The 18,693-nt window shown below is 45.3% G+C and overlaps 10 protein-coding genes and 1 non-coding gene across 11 annotated transcripts; 6 read left to right on the top strand and 5 right to left on the bottom strand.

Moving 5' to 3' along the window:
• Window positions 1-134: 134 nt before the first annotated feature.
• Window positions 135-1,202, bottom strand: PICMEDRAFT_73064 (hypothetical protein; the record flags this gene model as incomplete). Its single annotated transcript, XM_019164369.1, has 1 exon — window positions 135-1,202. The coding sequence occupies one exon, from the start codon at window positions 1,200-1,202 to the stop codon at window positions 135-137; it is 1,068 nt and encodes a 355-aa protein (XP_019016659.1).
• Window positions 1,203-2,118: 916 nt separating this feature from the next.
• Window positions 2,119-5,982, top strand: PICMEDRAFT_12005 (hypothetical protein; the record flags this gene model as incomplete). Its single annotated transcript, XM_019159864.1, has 1 exon — window positions 2,119-5,982. The coding sequence occupies one exon, from the start codon at window positions 2,119-2,121 to the stop codon at window positions 5,980-5,982; it is 3,864 nt and encodes a 1,287-aa protein (XP_019016658.1).
• Window positions 5,983-6,029: 47 nt separating this feature from the next.
• On the bottom strand, window positions 6,030-7,010 carry PICMEDRAFT_141231 (hypothetical protein). Its single transcript, XM_019160232.1, has one exon. The coding sequence runs from the start codon at window positions 6,953-6,955 to the stop codon at window positions 6,077-6,079; it is 879 nt and encodes a 292-aa protein (XP_019016657.1). The 5' UTR covers window positions 6,956-7,010; the 3' UTR covers window positions 6,030-6,076.
• Window positions 7,011-7,120: 110 nt separating this feature from the next.
• PICMEDRAFT_16847 (hypothetical protein) lies at window positions 7,121-9,187 on the bottom strand. Its single transcript, XM_019161362.1, has one exon. It carries the CDS (start codon window positions 9,160-9,162, stop codon window positions 7,231-7,233), a length of 1,932 nt encoding a protein of 643 aa, XP_019016656.1. The 5' UTR covers window positions 9,163-9,187; the 3' UTR covers window positions 7,121-7,230.
• A 200-nt stretch (window positions 9,188-9,387) lies between these two features.
• PICMEDRAFT_16846 (hypothetical protein) lies at window positions 9,388-10,472 on the top strand. The gene is made up of 2 exons (XM_019161361.1): window positions 9,388-9,450; window positions 9,556-10,472. Exons 1-2 carry the CDS (start codon window positions 9,448-9,450, stop codon window positions 10,342-10,344), a joined length of 792 nt encoding a protein of 263 aa, XP_019016655.1. The 5' UTR covers window positions 9,388-9,447; the 3' UTR covers window positions 10,345-10,472.
• Window positions 10,413-12,662, bottom strand: PICMEDRAFT_16845 (hypothetical protein). Its single transcript, XM_019161360.1, has one exon. The coding sequence runs from the start codon at window positions 12,620-12,622 to the stop codon at window positions 10,484-10,486; it is 2,139 nt and encodes a 712-aa protein (XP_019016654.1). The 5' UTR covers window positions 12,623-12,662; the 3' UTR covers window positions 10,413-10,483.
• A 962-nt stretch (window positions 12,663-13,624) lies between these two features.
• Window positions 13,625-13,696, top strand: PICMEDRAFT_t101. Its single transcript has one exon. It is a non-coding gene; the product is annotated as a tRNA-Met (tRNA).
• Window positions 13,697-13,791: 95 nt separating this feature from the next.
• Window positions 13,792-15,464, bottom strand: PICMEDRAFT_16844 (hypothetical protein). Its single transcript, XM_019161359.1, has one exon. The coding sequence runs from the start codon at window positions 15,437-15,439 to the stop codon at window positions 13,877-13,879; it is 1,563 nt and encodes a 520-aa protein (XP_019016653.1). The 5' UTR covers window positions 15,440-15,464; the 3' UTR covers window positions 13,792-13,876.
• A 288-nt stretch (window positions 15,465-15,752) lies between these two features.
• Window positions 15,753-16,304, top strand: PICMEDRAFT_59213 (hypothetical protein; the record flags this gene model as incomplete). The annotated part of the gene is made up of 1 exon (XM_019163351.1): window positions 15,753-16,304. The coding sequence occupies one exon, from the start codon at window positions 15,753-15,755 to the stop codon at window positions 16,302-16,304; it is 552 nt and encodes a 183-aa protein (XP_019016652.1).
• Window positions 16,305-16,505: 201 nt separating this feature from the next.
• PICMEDRAFT_141150 (hypothetical protein) lies at window positions 16,506-17,539 on the top strand. The gene is made up of 2 exons (XM_019160230.1): window positions 16,506-16,864; window positions 16,930-17,539. The coding sequence occupies exons 1-2, from the start codon at window positions 16,706-16,708 to the stop codon at window positions 17,359-17,361; spliced, it is 591 nt and encodes a 196-aa protein (XP_019016651.1). The 5' UTR covers window positions 16,506-16,705; the 3' UTR covers window positions 17,362-17,539.
• Window positions 17,540-17,717: 178 nt separating this feature from the next.
• On the top strand, window positions 17,718-18,614 carry PICMEDRAFT_23238 (hypothetical protein; the record flags this gene model as incomplete). The annotated part of the gene is made up of 1 exon (XM_019162302.1): window positions 17,718-18,614. A coding segment is annotated over one exon (897 nt), but the record flags the coding sequence as incomplete, so codon positions are not given.
• Between the last annotated feature and the right edge of the window lie 79 nt (window positions 18,615-18,693).

The raw sequence follows: 18,693 nt of genomic DNA, 5'->3' as shown, positions 1-18,693 counted from the left end.
ATTGTTTATTCAATTCAAACACTTGTGGAAAGCAGGGATTCCAGAGAGGTGATTTTCGCCCGTTCCGCCGTTCTGCCCTTCTCATTTCAGCGGGGAAGTTGTTATTATTGATGCTCTTCTTGTTGATATCGTCTTCAGAGCTTGCTACCTTGCTCCACGACTGCGCCTTCGCTGGCGACCTCCAACAACTTCCACTCACAGGCCACGTTGTGGGACTTGAACTGAGCTATTATGTCGGTGGCTATCGCGTCGAAGTTCTTCGTTGCCAAGCAGAGGATGGTTGGGCCGGCGCCGCTCAAGCAGATGCCGAGGAGGCCGTCGTGGGTCTGCGGGGTGAAGCTCGAAAGAATCTCCGTCAAGCCTGGGATGAGCACCTTTCTGTAGGGCTGGTGGAGCGAGTCCTGCATTGAGTTGTAGATCACCTCTGGCGCAGGCTTGAGGTCTCCGACGGCGGACGTGAGCACCGCCAAACGCTGCAAGTTGAAGATGACGTCTTTCTTGGAGTACGAGGAGGGGAGCACCGAGCGGCTGTCCTCGGTCTTCACCTCGAACTGCGGGATGACGGCGATGCACTTGATGACCGGGTTCCACGGGTACTTGACGTGCGTTCCGAGGTCGAGCGGGGCGTTGGGAGGCACGTAGTCGGCGCTGGTGTTTGGCGAGGGCAGGATGCGTCCAAGGTCGCCGTGCACGACGGTCTCCTCCTCCGGCGAGAGGTTTCTCAAGAAGGAGCCGACAAAGCCGCCCATCATGGTGGCGGTGATGTTGTCCGGGTGCCGCTCGATCATGAGACAGTAGTCGAGACAGCGGTTCTTGTCGAAGCCGAAGGAGCCGATCTCGTTGGCAAGCAGCACGCCGGCGACGATGGCGGAGCCCGACGAGCCCAACCCCCGTCCGAGCGGAATCGGGTTGTTGACGTGGATCCTCGTGCCCGGAGGGAACGCACGCACGTGGTTGGCGTGGAGCACGTAGAGGGCTGTTTTCGTGATGAGGTTGAGGTCCGACTGCAGCGGCACAGACCCGCTACCGTCGCCCGAGTACGACAGCTCTGCGTTGTAGGGGTCCTTCGTCGACGCAGTGGACGCTTCGTTCACCGACACAGACAGCGTCAGGTAGAGGTTGAGGCCGATGCCCAGGACGTCGAACCCGGGGCCGATGTTGGCGGACGACGCCGGCACTTTAATCGTGAACTCTCTGGTCATGGCGGCAATGGTACTGGCAGAGGCGGACCGTGACGGAGAGGATTCCAGCTGCACCGGACAGAAAACCTTTCACCAAAGGCACTCCCTGATAGATATATACTGCTTCTTCTGTGCCAGGACGGTGGTGGAAAATCGCCCTAAATGAGAAAAAGTGGAAAAAAAACGGCCGAGGCCGCCAGTCTGGCCGGGCAATCAGTCATCCGGGTCCGGGGGACCGTCCTGCAGACGGCCTGTTCGCCGCAGAGACGCCCGTTTTCGACGGGGGAAGTTTCTACAGGTGCCTCTGGCGTTCAGCCTGCATCCCAGCTGCAGCTGGTGCAGCCCGTGTGGCCGGCCCGTCCGCCAGCCCCCACGATCCTTTGTCAACAGCCCCTGCCTGCTCCGCCGCCGGCGACGCGAAGCTCCGCCGCGTCGTGTCGCAGTCGCGGGCGCGGGGTGTTGTTGTTTTGCTGCCACTGCGCGTAGGCGAGGCGAGGGGGAGGAAGGGTGAGGGAGAGCGTGAGGGTGGGGGGGAGAGACACAAGAGAGGTGGCGACGGGTTTGGCGACGGCTCAGGTGACAGGTCGGGGCAGAGACAGAGACCGGAGCTGATCTGCACAGAGCACAAGACGTCGTCGGTGTGTGCATTCTGCTTCCTGTGCTTTCCGTCCGCCAGCACCCTCTTGCGAACCGCCTCGCAGCCAAAGAGCCTTCGCCACGCCCACTCTTGAACGCAGGCGCACGAGCAACAACACAGATTCGTACACCACCCCCAGCGGCACAGCACTGCGAACCCTCCCACACAGGCAGCAGCCCCAGACAGCACAGACACCAGCCGTGGTCCGACCTGCAGCACTGCGCCATCTTTGCTCAACACGCCCCACACTCCTTTGACTGAGCCGTCGCAAGACACACAGACACACACAGCACACACGCCATGAGCATATCGAGCACGTCCTCGCCGAGGAAACCCGTGCAGCAGGACTTCCAGGCGGCGTCCGCCGCTGTGGAGCTTGAGTACAACGCGGTCAAGCGCTTGAAACGGCTCTCGATCGGCAACAGTCTCAACTTCGACCCGGACCTGCCGCTCACCGACAGCTACTTTCTGGACAACAAAGGCCACGACCCGGAGCTGGACAGGTCCACGTCGGTCCTCTCGGGACACTCGGCCTCCTCGCTAGGCCGCTCCTTCGACTCGTACCTGAGTGACGACGAACACGACGCCGACAGCAGCCGCAGCGGCAGCAACGCCAGCGGCAGCACCACGGCTTACAACCCCCGGCACTCGGACGACGAGCTTGTGGCGAGCCAAGGCCGTGGTGCCGGCCTGCAACAGGGCCACCGGGCGCCTGGCGAGGCAGACCTGGCCAGCTTGTCCAAGCTGTCCGCATCCAGCACCCAGCATGAGGACATCGACTTCAACGACGACAGCGTCGACTTCCTCGACCCCGAATCCTCCTTCGGCGACTCGGACATCATCTGGGTACCAGCCACCGCCCACCCAAAACTCTCCCCGGAAAACTTCCGAAAACATGTCCAGAACACCGTCGACGGAATACAGACAAAGCTGCAGAGATCCGGGTCAATCAAGTCGTCGCTCAACAGAGAAACTTCCTTGCGTGACTTGAACCGGACAGTAAGAAGCACCAAGCACAATACCACCTATAGAAAAAATGGAAACGACAATGAGAACGACGATGACGCCGACGACGACGACGACGATAATGACCTTGTTCAGAACCTTGCAGAACAAGACAAGGAAAATCGACTCGTTACTAAAAATAAGGAGAGAGAGAAAGGAGGTTTGCAAATACGCAAACCATCTTTGAAAGAGCTTACCGTGCAGTTGGAAACACTTTCCAAACGTGCCGGTTTGGATAACAATGACGCAGTAACCTTGGCCAGATCCCTATCCACCAGGTCTATCGGTTTTTCCAAACTTGAACAAGAGGTCTATTCCCAAAGTGACAATGATGACAGTAACGATCAGGCAAACAACATCGATCAGATTCCAAATGATAGTATGGCTTTGAATCGTGCAAGATCAAGGAAGCTGCTGTTAAGGAACAACGTGAATAAGACCCGTGAAAGCTTGTTCATCAAAGATGATTTCTTTGAGGCCGATGGCGACGACTTTAATGATAGTTCAGAGATTGACAGCGATTTAGTCGAAATGAGTTTCAAGTCAAGCGATTCAGGTGACAGCTTCAGTGACTACGGCAACAGCAGCCAACCCTCCGATTTTGCCTCAAACCTGAAAAGGGGACGTTGGACAAACTACAGAAGGCAGCAGACCTCCAGCCCCCCTTCAATCTTGCCTAATTTGCCAAACATGCCCCAAAAGTCGAGAAGAGGGATGAGCAATAACAACCGTTCCCACCCTCATGTTCATGTTTACAAAGATATCCAGAAAATTCACAACGCCCAGAAACCTTTGGGCAGGCCACAGTTGGAACCTATTAATTCGAAGACTCCTTCAAGCCGTCTTCCAGATTTACCAAAATCAGCCAGGTCGGCTTCAGCTCCTACCACTCCTAGTACTCCGGCGTCTGCGTTTGTTTCTTCTAATCTTCCTTTGAATAATCATAATAGAGCATACGATGATATGCTCAAATCCAGAAACAATAGCAACTACCAGCAACAACGGCAACACCGTCATCAGCAGCAGCATCAACAACAGAATCGCCAACCTTATATACAGCAAGGCCGCCAACCTTACCCAAAGCAACAATTCGATCACCAAAAGCGTCAACAGCAACTACAACAGCAACAATATTCTCCTTATAAGCAAAATATTCCTCAATCTCATAGCCATCATCAACATCAGCCAAACCAAAAGCAAGGCCAAATTCTCAACTCGAACCAGGATCAACAGCATCAAAGAAAAAACCTCACTCATGCTCAGATGAGTCCGATAGACAAACAACACAATCTGCCAAAGGCTCAAAACATATATCGTCCCTTCAATACGAACCAACAAAGTCCAGTTATGTCTCCGACAGATTCGCCCGATGCAACTAGAATCAATTTTTTGAATTCCACTAACCAAACAAGCCATTCGAGAAATAGGTATGCCAATGACAAGAGTATTTTAGATACCAAGAGACAACTAGTCAATGAAAGAGTAGCTGTCATAAATGATACAAAGCCAGTTTCATCTGCGGATGGGATTAAATCGTTCACTAATGAGCTTGAAAATCAGAAAATACGCAACAGATCTAAGGATTCGGTGGTTGGCGCTGTTGATGCAAATCAAAGTGGTAAAGGTCAAAGTCACTTTGATGGATTGGATCCGAGTGGGCCTAAAGTGGCAAATAAGCTAACTGAAATCGATACAGGTATCGACAAAGGAAAAGACAAGGAAAAGGAGAAGGAAAAAGACAAAGAAAAGGAGAAAGATGGCAAGTCTAAGACTAAATCTTCTTTTTCATCATTTTTCAAGATCAAGCGTGATAAACCACGTAGTGTTTCACATGCAACCGAATCCACAGAAGAGCCAAAGCTTGCCTTCAAAGTCAAAAGATCACTATCTCATAGCTCTGAATCTGGCTTGAGTTCACCAAAAGCAGATTTCAAATCATTTTTTGGTGGTAAGAAGGACAAGGATAAGGACAAAGGAAAGGAAAAGGAAAGGGAAAGGGAAAAGGGAAAGGAAGCGGAGAAGGAGAAGGAGAAGGAGAAGGAACAAGATAAAGATAAAGAAAAGGAAAAGGAAAAGGGAAAAGAAAAAGAAAAATCCGAATCGACTTCCTCGTCTATTATCAAGAAAGCTCACGATGGCATGAGCTCTTCTCCAAAACTGGGGGTAGGCCTCTTTTCCTCCCACGGTAACATTCTTTCCAAAAACAAGTCTAGTGAGAGTGTGTCTGACGCAAACAACAAAAAAGAGAAAACTGAAGGCAGCAGCATACTTGGATTCCAGCATAAGCATAAAAAGGATAACACAGATATCAAAACAAAAGGAAGTAATGCGCAGAACAATCCTTCTCTTCAACATAGAGACAGCAGTTTGACACTTAACAAAGGGGTTGAAAGAAGTGATTCGAGGGCAATCGATCAGATTTCTTTAGCTGACGAGTCCAATGAGAGTACTCTAACAAATAGTTTAGAGGAGGGTGAAAAGTCCAAACTTATACAGACAGTTCTAGCCTCAAAAATACCGCATTCATCACCTGGGACTGTGTCAACTCCTACTGTTACTTCAGTCGAGCGTGATTTGCCTTCAGCGGCTAAAAACGGCCTAACTGTTGTAACCTCAAATGATATATTGACAAGCTCAGGTACAACAGATTTGACTAATGGTGATCCAAATGCATCAGCGGTGATGACTACCACCATGGTGAATCAAGCACTTTCTCTTCCTGCTAATGAGAGTGTCCAGCAACCACAGGCCCCAGAAACAACAGTTTCTCCAGAGGCAGAATCTAATGAGTTGATCAAAAGGTCACTTGAGGAAACATTACAGCAGAACGAACGTCCAAGTAAGCCCAATCAACCCCTTGAGATGAGAGACTCTGCTTTTGGGTTCCCATTACCACCAGTCTCAAATTCCACTCTCGTCATGTTGGATCACAGATTCCCTGTTCAAGTGGAACGTGCAATTTATCGTTTGAGTCACTTGAAACTTGCAGACCCTAAGAGGCAATTAAGACAGCAAGTGCTTTTGAGCAACTTCATGTATTCCTACTTAAATCTGGTTAATCACACATTATGGATTCAATCAAAGGAGCAAGAGAGAAACGATAAAGAGCAGGTCGGCTCTGTGGTTACTTCTACCGAAGTTACTACTCCACTTATGTAAAAAATAAAGCTTTATAGCGATGCATTCTTTCTAGATTTACATTTCAAAAAACTTCATATAACTGCATACGAATCAATATATACATAAGGCGTACTTACATTCTATTCGTAGCAGTGTACGTCATTTTATCAAATCGAGAGCTAAAGCTTGACACGCCGAAAAGAAGTAAGGCCCAATAGATAATTTTGTAAGAATTGCATCCCGAGACACTTAACTTGGGAAATCCCATGTAATTGCAGAATGAATGTGCAACAAAACAACAAGCCAAGCTTCCAGTATTAACGAACACCCGATTTGTTAAATACCCGAAGAAAGTCGTGTAAATAGATTGAAATACGCATGTAATAATAATCTGTCCCCAGCTGTTGTTCTGTCTTCTCAGTTCAATGGCATGATGCAGATGGGCAAATCCAAATAGTATTGGGCTGAGTTTCAAGTATATATCAAATTCTTTTTTATTATGGAACTCGGTCGAAGAATAATATGGTGTAGCCAAATATGCTAATGGTTTTTTGGAAAGTTCGTACGCTAAGATGGATCCAGTCGTCAGAGAGGTATAAACGAATTCCTCCGTTAAAGGAGCAATAAGAAGATCTCTTAGCATTTCAATGGTGGAGGAATATCTTTCCATGTACTCCTGATTGACTATTCTATCTAAAAGTGGACCGGAAAATAACATCATGAACAAGAAGAGAGTTTTCAGCATCTTGGAGAAAACTTCTAAGTGGAAAAAGTCAAGTATTCCCAATATCCTAAAGACACTTTTAACATCAGGTACTGTCTTGAGTACATGCACAAGGACAAATGGAGCAAGTAAAAGATTAGCAATGGTTACTAACGCTATTCTTTTGGTTCTGAAAATGATGATAATCGGATCATCTCTGTATCCATGGACGGCTTTGATATGCAAAGAAAACACATAGGAGTATGCCACAATCGAGACATAGACTAATGTGGGTATTATGGATGACATTTGATCTTTGTTATTTTACTCATTCACTAACGATCAAGAAGGAACCAATTGGAACGTTTCTTTCGCATATTCGCCTGGTTTCCTTCGTCTCCCGGAGTTGCAACCCAAAATCATGTCGAAAATCATGTCGAAAATCATGTCGCTGCAGCTTGATTCGGTTTCCAATTTCGGTCGTACAATGGTTTCTCCCACGAAATGTTCGTTCTACGGGCTAAACATAGATATCTCTAAAAAATACGTTATACATTGAGTTCGCCTGCTAGATTGTATCAAAATCACCTTCTTCCGCCTAGAAGGTACCCGTGCAAATACCACGCTGACGCTACCGCCATAAGTCCAATGGCTCCACAGCCAATGGTGAATGAGTTTAAAAGAGGTTCAGGCTCAGTAGGCTCTGGATCGAGACCAGGAGTTGCGAAACGGGGGTTGGTAGCTGCTGCAACCAAGTGACTCATGAGTTCATTCATAGACGGTAGCCAATTAGAGCTGATGTGAAGTGGTGGGGATAGGTGCAAAGACTTGGTGTAAGGTTCGGGTAAGAAATCTGAGCGCTGTTGTTGTCTGTCTAAATCTGCTTTCAACGCAACAAAAACGGAAGGAATATTGTCTAAATAATTGTGCATCTGTTTGATTTCAATCAAGTGTTGAAATGACTCAGGGTCCGAGGAGTCGTAGGCAAAACATAAAACATCACATGAATCCAGCTTTTCCTTGTTATCGAGTATAGCGTGTTCAACTTCACCAAGTTCCTCCATAATCAAGTAACATTGTTTCCCCCCAATCAACTCAACATTGTTTACTGCTATATTCTGTTGAATTGTTGGAGAGTGAGCATTACTGAACGGTCTCCCTAAGAAAGATTCCAGTAACGATGACTTGCCACATCCAGAGGCACCTACAATAAAACAGTTAAAAACTGTTCTATCGTTGACTGCGGCTCTATAAACTTTTCCATTCCTCTTTTTAAACTTCCTCGGTTTCGTAATGTACAAAGCAGAGGATGTGGAATAGGTATTTTTGGAGTTGGATGTTTTTGTTTCAAAACCGAAGTATCCAAGATATGCAGATGTTGTTTTGTAATCTAAGAAAGTTGTCATAGACCACTGAGCAAGCCACCCTTGAAGAGTCACATATCCTTGTTCATTGCACACCACACTTCTAGGAAAATTGTTGTCTTTCCACGATTTTGGAATACCAGGAGTTGGATAAAATAAACGTTCGAGTTCATGATCATTCAAACCACCATCATTATCCTTATCAAATAATATGAACAAATCAACTAAAAACTTATAACCAATCGGAGAGAGCTCTACACTTGAGTGCTGAGGAATGTCAATTTTAGGGTATAACACTTTGTCATCGATAGACAAAGAATCTGTGTAGTAAAATGCTCTAAGTATCCCCCAGATCGTTTCATGTCTCCCAGATTCAACATAAAATTTATTCAGTAGGAGGAATCCTTGGCTTGTAATTCCCTTTTCACTTGCTGAGCCAGGTATAATACCATTTAATGTGTTTTTAATGGTTTGCAATTCGGTGATATCTATGGATTTGTGGAAGCATTTCTGCTGAAGCAGCAGAAACTCGTCGTCACTTAAATATCCGTCTTGATCTCTATCGCAGAGGTAAAAGATCCTATTCAACGCAGACACTGCGAGAGGTTTCAAGCAGCCATCTTTGTAATCATACAATGGAGAAAGCGGATGTGTGACTGCACGCTGGCATAGGTAAAACGCCTGGTTGACATTGTAGTTCTCCTTGGCACTGCATCTGATGCAAGCTTCAACTTCTTTGAAATCTTTCAAAAGCGGAATAAACTCTTCGTTCAGCGCTGTGGATGACTCTGTAGATGTGTCAATGTCACTCTTGTTGTTGCATATGATAATTGGCAAATTCACACCCAGAGATCGGAAGAGCGGAATCCAATATAGGGATATCCTTTCATAGGTATAATGATCAGAATACACCAACCAAATGACGTTTGACTGACGAATTTCGTACTGAAGGGAGGAGATGTTTGAGGCAGAGGTGTCTACCAAGATAGTCGAGTTCACTGAGTAGCGAGAATCCGAAAAATCACGGGGAATATTCATTGGCGGGATGACATGCTGTATATTTGGCACAAATTTCTCTTTCACCAAGGATGTGATTAACGACGACTTGCCCACACCCTCGTCACCACACACCACTACTCGTATAGTATCCATAGAATGTATATAGTTTTAATGGAATACGTTCTCAATGGGTAGATTTCCGTTGCGTTAGCGGAAAGACAGGCGGCGCCCGAAACCGGGCTTCAGAAACATGGTCCATCCTATGTTGAACTTTCCGCCAGTCTCACTCAATGCGCGAGAGCTTTTTGTTGTAGATCGATACCGACGAGGGCAAATCAAAGACGTACTGGTACACTCTTGGTGGCCAGTAAGGAGTCTTGTAGATATCCAGAGTCCGTCACTGACACCAAGAATTGAACTAGAAGCAACACACACAAAATGGTATGTGCAGAAGGGGGTTCCAGGCTGCGGTTGCACCCCATTTTCCAGGGGAAAAAAGCTAAAGCTGATACAGCGTACTAACACAGACATCATCGCATTTTGAAGACTTCAATTGGTACGGGTTATGATTTGTCAAACTCTGTCTTCTCTCCCGATGGAAGAAACTTTCAAGTGGAATATGCATCTAAAGCAGTAGAAAATGCAGGAACTTCAATTGGTATTAAGTGCAAAGATGGTATCGTTCTTGCAACTGAAAAAATTGTCTCATCAAAGCTTTTGGCACCGGGCAAAAACAAGAAGATCCAAACCATAGATAGACACGTTGGTGTTGTCTATTCGGGTTTGATACCCGATGGAAGACATTTTGTCAATCGTGGCAGAGACGAGGCACAGAGTTTCAAGTCCTTATACAAAGAGCCAATGGGATTGGAAGGGCTCATAAGTAGACTAGGTTACTACGTTCAAGCTTATACCTGTTACAACTCCGTCAGACCATTTGGTATCAATGCAATTGTCGGAGGTGTCGATGACTCCGGTCCACATTTATACATGGTTGAGCCAAGTGGTGTGTATTGGGGCTACATGGGTGCTGCGACTGGTAAGGGTAGACAGGCTGCAAAGGCTGAGTTAGAAAAGCTGGACCTGCCAAATATATCTTGTAAAGCTGCTGTCAAAGAAGCTGCCAGAATTATACATTTAGTTCATGAGGACAACAAGGATAAAGACTATGAGTTAGAAGTCAGCTGGGTAAGCACAGAAGAAACCGGAGGCGTTCATAAATTTGTTCCTGCAGATTTACTAGAGGAAGCCAAGAAATACGCTGAGGAAGAAGCCGAAGGAGGAAGCGATAGTGATAGTGGAAGTGACAGCGACAGTGATGAGGAGATGGAGTGATTAAAATGTCCCGCATCTAGAAGCAAATTGTCAAATTTTGTATACGTACTTAATATAATAAAGTAATAGCAATAACCCTCCGAATAAAATTCATCTCAACTATATATGGATTAGATATTGAGAGGCTAGATTTGAAATTTTACGTACTCTCATACCGGGAGAGCTGGGCTTTGGTGGCATTCAACTCTTCCTCCAGTTCAGATATCTTCATTTGAGCACCCTGTTTTGTCTGACTGAGAGCCTCCTCTGCAGCCTTCCACTTCTTTTTCAGGTCCTCCAACCTGAGCTTTTTCAGTTGGTCCACCTTGTTTGCTTTTTCATTTACAATCTCCCTAAGTTTGGTATTTTGACTCTGAAGTTCGTGTATCCTTACTGTTTCACTATCCTTCATTGTTTCGAGATCATTTATCTTTTGAGTCAAAAAAACGACTTCACCTTGTAATTCTGAAATAGTTTTGGACTGTAGATTGTGCACCTTTTTCTCTCCCACTAGAACTTGGTAGTTTTTCAAAATTGTGTTCAATGAACTGATTTCGTAGTTATGGGCAACAGAAAACACTTTCATAATTTCTTCGTATGGGGTGTCTCCATTCAACTTCTCACATGCATTTATTATATTTCCTGACGAAGAAGGATCAATAATCGTCATAAGGGAATTTAATATAGCTGAATGATGGGATGATACTTTTTGAATCATCTGGTCCAATTTAGGTCCATTTCCTTCTTGGCTTCTCTTTAAAGCTGAGTTGGCTTTTTTCAAATTATCCACTTGACTCTCCAACTGACTCACTCGACTAGTTGACTTTACCTCGTCCTCCTTGCGCTTATTTGATATTTCATTCTCAAGTTCATGATATTGAGTTTGGAGTTTGGAATATTGAGCTTCTAATGCTGAAAAGCTAGACTTTTCTGATCTAAGCAAGTTTTCATAATCAAAAATTTTTGATTTATAACTAAAATTCAGGTGCTCAGAATCTTGGAGCTTTTTAGTAAAGTCACTCTGTATAGAGTCCAATTCTTGCTCGCGTGCCTTTATAGTTTCCAACAGTTTGTTTGTATGTTCTTCAGAAGCTTTCACGGCAACCCTTGATTCTAGTAGCTCATCTAGCATCGTTGCTATGTAGCTGCTTAAAGTTTCCAGAATATCATTGAAATCGGTAATTCTAGCAGGCTTTTTTAAGTTTAGTGAAGTTTCTATCTTCAAAATTAGGCTGTCAATTTTTCTTTGCCATTCATGTTGATTATGCGTAAGATCGGCATGCTGATCACGCAATAGCTCTACTGATTTAGAAAGATCTTTAATTGCTAGCAGCAATTTTTCATGTTTCTCCTTAAGTGAGTTGTATTCAGCGTTTGCATGACTTAATTGAAACCTTAGTTTGGACGAGTTCAAACTGTTGTGTATTTTTCGCTCTAGTTCTTCTGACAACTCTTGTTTATTCTGTCCATCGACAATAGACTGATAAATTTTATCTCGCAATAGATCATTCTGTAATTTTATTTGAATTTTACAATTCGTCAACTGGTTCTGAAGGTCAACCAGATCGTTGGGAGATGGTATCAAATTAGAGGGGTGGTTATTATCATCTAAACTTAGATTTGCAAATAGTGAGTCCATGGATTGAAGGACAGCGGAAGAATTATAATCTGAGTCTCTATCCATTGATATATCATCGATTGTCTGCCGACTTAATCGCTTTGAGAAAGTTTTTCCACTTCCACTTTTAAAACCTTTGGTGGGCAATTTGGATTTTGACTGTTTTGCCAGGCTCGCTGAAGGTAAGGATAGCCCATATCCCATCAACTTACTATAGTCGGAGGGTAGGTCAGAGGTCATCGTTGAGGCTCTTGTCTCAACAGTCTTTGGAGTTTCAAATGTGTCACTTGACAGACGTGAAGATGGTTTTGTGTCCTCATCAGCAGCTTTGAAGCTAGAGTGAAGTTCATTTGTATAGTTCTTCGAATTGCTTGGTGTGGCATCTGGTTTAGGTGTTCTCGGGGCAGAATTCATTGCCGAATCTCCATCAGCTGTTACGAGGTTTGATCTTTCATCATCGGTTTCGTAGTTTTCAAATACCTTAGGAGACACTTCCTTATGCTCATCAAATTGATTGTCACTTTTGGGGACATCGTCGTCTGATATGTCAAAGCTTGAAAACTCTTCTACCTCCTGAGTTGAATCTTGTTCAGAATCAGTATCCTGTTCAGGCTCTTTGTATTGTCGAAGACCATGGTGGATCATATCGCCGGTATCATCTGAATTTTCTGTGCTGTTCATTTTCACCGTGATTACCCTTTCGAGTTCCGTTGGTGCTTCGACTCGATAAGCTCTTAGGGTCACAATCTTGTCTTTCTCATCCTTGTTAGCATTATATCCGCAAAAGGGAAAAAAGGTAAACAAAAACATGTCGCTACTATTTTGATAAAAATTTCAGCTCTGTGCATGATTTTCCTACATTGATTGGTATCACCTACCTATGGGAAATGAGATAATTATTCACAACTATTAATCACAAAAGTAGACTGGGGTTTTGATGGGTATCATCAGGCATGCAGACTTTTTGAAAGTGTCTAGTGTGTAAAATTGATCTATCATGTGGATAAAGTGGACGGTGATTGCAACATTCCTAACGAGGAAGAAGAGATTTGGGACTGTCATCTCAACAGGTATCAGTCGAAAGAATTGCTGAAAACGAATTAGGTTTGCAATTGAGAGTTTTGATAAGCAAGCCCGTGATGAGTCTTATTTTTCAACGATGGGAATTTGTAGACGAACAGAGGGCATTTATTTGAAGAACATAATTGTCAAACTTTTACGCCCGGAGCGTGGGTCAAAGAACAGTGGAAGTCATGCTGAAAGTCTCTGATGCGGCGTTACCGTAGTAGACGTAGCAGGAACTTTGCTTTCCATCAAGAAGCAGATGAGCTTTCGTGAATCATCAAATTTACATCAGTTGAAAAAAGATGAACGGTTCTCATCGCCTGTAAAGCGCCATCCAAATTGGACCTCCCAACCGCATAATCATAGCGCCAATGATTTAGATCGCTCTCAGATGATAGTCTATTGGCGGTACATCGACAAACACATTAATAGTTGCACGTGTTAGGATAAGACTTTACGACGCTTTTGCTAACTTTTGGAAAACCCTCTAAATAATTTTTTAAGGGTAAATGCTTCTTGTCCTACAAATTGAAAAACTAACCATTAGGTATGGCCATACTGCCAGAGTAGATTTAAAAACCCAATATGTCAGAGATTGTGAACTTTTCATTCAACAAAAGCACCGTGGCGCAGTGGAAGCGCGCAGGGCTCATAACCCTGATGTCGTTGGATCGAAACCAACCGGTGCTAACTTTTTGATTTTTTTGTCTTGATAGTATTTTTATCACTGTGGTAATTGAAATCATCAATGGCTATGGCATATACAGTTAATTGAAGTTGAAGATGCTTATTTTTCATTTATTTAATTGCGAAACATTAACATATAAATCCTGAAATATAAGACAAAATGTAAATTTTATAGAAAAGTACTCAAAAATGTGCAGATTTTGGCATCACAGGATTCACTTCAGGCACTGGGGTTTTATTCCCATTGTTGGAATCAGTGCTTACCTCCTGCAATGCTAGATTCTTCTTATTTTTATTGAATTTCCCCCTATTGTTGTTATAGGACCCATTTGGCCTGTTCTTTTTTGGTGGTGGCCTCCAGGTCACCCAATGGTCTCTCCACACGGGACCCTCGGAGACAAAACTGCAATGTGACAAAGTGATGAAGTTGACGGTAGCATTGTCAACGATGGCAAAGGTGATACGATGAGGGTCGTACTTGAGGTTACTGATATCAATTCCCTTTGCGTAATCCCAGCTTGTTTCAAGAACCCGCTTGGCGACAGTATTTTCTGAACCTGTATCTGCACCACTTTTCGTTCTACGTGGCTTCACTTTGGGCTTTGGCTTGTGTGTATCAGGGTTTGAGTTCGACCGTTCAAGAAGCGACTTTAGTTCACTGTATTTGGGTAGTCGCTGAGTTGCCTTGAAAATTGTGATCTGATAATCTGGTGGTGGAGGGTTCTTCTTCTTGAAGCTTGGTGACGGTTTCCAAACATTGAAGGAGATCTTGTACTTGCCTCGGGTGGGCTTTACAGAACAAATGTCAAGCTTCGGCAATGCTTGCTGTTTGACCTTGGAATGTAAAAACGTAAGAACATTGAAGTATGAAAACGCAAACTTGTACGGGAAGTCCATCTTGAAAAAGCTCGATACTTTTGTCAACACTCTCGTCCACCAGGACATTTTCAGATTTTTGAAGAGGGTGTCCGGAGAGGGCAGTAGCTGATTTCGGGGTTCGGAGATCTTGCCCTCAAACTCCTCGTTTCTCGTGATGATATACCCGTCACGCTTGAGGATTGAGTAGACGATGTACTGGTCCAGCCTGTCCCCCTTGGTGACGAGAATAGAGTAGGCCGCCTGCAAACTCAACGGCGGCATTTCTTGGTACAGCTTGTTCCTCGCCTCGTTTTCCTTGTCCCAGAACTTGAGCACACAGCTCCCTCGTTCAACCAAGTACAAAGTCTCCTCGAAACCAAAGTGGCACACGTTCTGGTTGTCGATCATACCCATGGTCTCCAAGAACTTCCCCTTCGGTTGAAGCATGAACAGATCATCGTGGTCGTGGGCGTTAATGTATATCGTAGAAGTTTTCAAGTTTTCCAAGTCCACTATCGACCCCCGCTTCACTGCCAATGCATTGAATCGCATGTTCCTCGACTTGTTCAACTTGCTCTGGTCGTAGGCAGACAATTGGTGCCGGTCGTCATCGGTTAACAACGGCTCGAAGTCCTTAATTCCCTTCTTAGAGATGTTGTTCAAAAGCGACCAATCCTGGAGTTCGTCGTCCGACTCATCCGATAACTCTGGATTGTTGCTGTGACGGGACAGCAGAGGCGGCATTGGTGTGGAAGCAGCTGTAGAACATGGAGTCTCAGGCTCCACCGCCGTTTTCGATGATGCCGTTGTGTACGAGCCTGCCGAATCACTCTTTTGGGAAACCGTGCCGGAGTTGAGTCCGGTGTCGTGCAGCGGCATATACTGCATCGTACTGTTGTGCGTTACGGTCTGCGTTCTCTTTCTGCAACCAAGGCCGTTCTTTACCGGTCCCTCTGACTCCACAACTGTGGTGGAGCCGGCTTTTGTACATGTTCGTTCCGGCAGCTGCTGACGTCAGCGTTCCCAAGACAGAACGCACGCGCTGAAATTTTCTGTATCGTCTGTCTATCTGCAGCAGAGATAGTTAATCAGCCATCTCGGATCTGGAAAAGTCCCTCGATGGAGGATCACGAATACTCACAGAAAGAAAAGAAGCAAGAAGCAAGGCGAAACAAAGAGAAGAAAAAGATTAGTTGCTACGATGACTTCCCCAGACAGTGCACTTACTTACTCGTCGTTCTGCGGAGGACTGTTGGACGACATGCTAGATCAAGTTATCTACAACATCATCAGCCGATCGCTGCTGGACGAGAAGCTTGTGCGAAAAGAATACGGCACGATAGAAAAGCCGATATTTCACGATTCGCCAAGTTTTCTGGCGAAACACGAAGGCAGCGCCGAGAACGAAGAACTCTTCTCGGGTGCAAGTGGTAATGACAGCAAACGGATAGACTTGACTACAGACGACGAGGAGACACCTACGCCTACAAACAGCAGAAACGGCACCAGCGTGAAGGACGAATCGCCTGTGGAGCCTGACATCGGAAGGTTCCAGTTCACGCTGAACGGTAAGGACGTTTACGTCAATGCGCTGAGCGACAACAGGAAACTGCTAGGTGCGAAGGCTAACGCAATCGTGGTGGGCACTGCGCAGGACACGTATTTTAAGTGCTCCAATTGTGACAGGAAGATAGCGGGGAGTCGGTTCAGCGCACATATAGACAAGTGCTTTGGTGGGAGATCGAGGAAATGAAACCTGTTTCCGGCGCCATTAACATCTTAATAACACCCTTATGCTACGTACAAGCTAGGGTATTGAATATGCGACCACCAAAATATTCATGAACTCAGTGTGTGCTCTTTGCTGCATCTATGAAACTGGTTCGGCGAAGAACGAGGCCCTCCAATAGCTGCTCCCGCTGATAACAATTGAAATCGCCCAAATAGGAAATTAATCTGAGCTGCGAAACATGAAAATTCCATGCGACCCGCCAAAGCCCGTTCACGACATTTCCAGTGACAGATCCAAAATCTAGACTTATAAACCCTTCATATGCCTTTATAAATAACAGTAGCCATCGTCATACAACGTTGAACGGAAAAGTGGGAGAACATGATTGCACGTTGTTAACTCTACTTTCCTCAAACGCAAACATGCATAGCACCACAAGAGCCGCCAGTTCTTTACACTTTGTATTCCACCACCACCATGTCTTCAACCCAGCCTATGCTTCAGAAGAGCAGGATGCAACACCGTTATGCTGCTGTAGTTCCTGCCGGACCAAGCTTGTACTACTACCGAACATTTGTCTTGTAAGTCCGGGCCACTTTCATTTCTTCTTTTCAACCTTATGCCTATACTAACATACTTTCTACAGCTGTTCTTCCTGGGAATGTTATTTCCTCCAATATATTTTTGCCTTTGGAGCTGGCAATTGTATGCGTTGATCGCATATAAGAGGGAGTTGAACGAAGCCAACTACCTAGGAAAAGGAAGAGAAATAGAAAAGGACGTTGATGTCGAGGATGAGCAGGAAGACTATGATGGCTACACGCTTCGTTCTGACAATCCGTTCGCCGACAAGTACAAAATCAGCGAGTCGGAAAGTGAGCGGACTGTGCAGTCTTTACAACAAGAGAACAAAAAGTACAATTTCGACGCCCATTGCTCCATCAACAATCGTTTTGATAAATGGTGTGGCAGATCACTGATTGCGTTTTCATGCCAAGTGTGTTTGATAGTTGTCATCATATGTGCAGTAGTGTTTGCTAGGGAGAAACAGCGGAGTAATTTCCCCCTGCAGGCCTGAAGGCTAAGGTCAATGTCATCGACTAGAAAAATAGATAATGAGGGGGGGGGGGAATTACCACGAAAATGAAAAAAAAAAGAATTTTCCCGATTCGGACATCAAAGGAAACATGTTGAAACTAAAAGGGAAAGGTGATTACCATCCATCCAGAAGAAGTTTGAAACATGATTGCTGTGCATAAAACAACCGATAAGATTACATGTATGTAAGGATACGTTAAAGATGTAATATATATAGCAAAGTCATAGTCCTGTTTTTGTCCCTTTGCTGAAATGGTTACTACTTCCAACTGATTCTACCGGAGAACGGCAGCACTTTGAAGATAAGTCAAGCTTTTCAGAGCATACGTCAAAACAATGGTCAATCTGCAAGCTACGCTTATTTCGTTGCAGGCTATCTGCTTCATCTTGAATCTACCGCCTTCGATATGGCATATCATGAACAAAAACATCCCTGCGCTCACGCTTTTAATCTATGTCGAGATACTAATGATGGACGGGTTTATCAGCGCTATTGTCTGGGGAGGGCCCGACTACGTCAATGCGTGGAACGGGAAGGTGTGGTGTGATATTATGGTCAGAATCCAGCTTGCTGCTTCGGTGGGTATCTCGTCATCGATATCCTGCGTGAGTTTCAATTTGCTGATGATCTTCCTGACCAACCGAATGACGACGTTTTGGTTCGGCAACAAGTGGGTGAAGCCATGCTGTGAGGTGTTTTTCTCAATTGTGTTCCCCTTCATTATCTCTGGAGTGGCATATCTGGCGCAAAGCTTTAGATACCTTATCAGCAGATATTCCGGGTGCTCTCCGCCGCTGGTGACGGACTCGATTTCGGTTGTGACGTTCTACCTGTGGATATTTGTGTGGAACTTCATCAGCATGGCGATCTCCCTGGCCACTTTGATTCTGTTTTTCAAGAAGAGGAGAGCAGCCAAGGACATTTTGGTCTGCACCAATTCAGGCTTATCGGTAAAGAGGTTCATCAGGCTATTGACGTACTGCATATTGGTCGTTTGCTCGTCAATTGTCTTTTCTGCGGTGCTTGGCTCCATCCTGGTGATCAAGAAGGGGGTGTTCTACGAGAAGGAGATTGCCCAGAGGAGGAAGTGGGGGACATACATTGTTGCGTCACGGAACAGCGAGTCGGATATCAACACGTGGGTGCTCATCACCATTTCGTTTGTGAGCTTCTTCCTCTTTGGAGTTGGCGAAGACGCTGCGAAGATGTACTGCACGATTGTGTCGAAGCTTCCGTACGGCGACTGGCTGCTGAAGAAGCTTGGAAGAATCTGCGGCGGGCTCCGGGGTGTTTTCGGCGGAGACATCATGA

This window comes from Pichia membranifaciens (genome assembly GCF_001661235.1).
Source record: "Pichia membranifaciens NRRL Y-2026 unplaced genomic scaffold PICMEscaffold_4, whole genome shotgun sequence".
Lineage (NCBI taxonomy): Eukaryota > Fungi > Ascomycota > Pichiomycetes > Pichiales > Pichiaceae > Pichia > Pichia membranifaciens.
The sequence above is the reverse complement of the archived record's forward strand: the minus strand, read 5'-3'. Positions and strand labels throughout refer to the sequence as shown.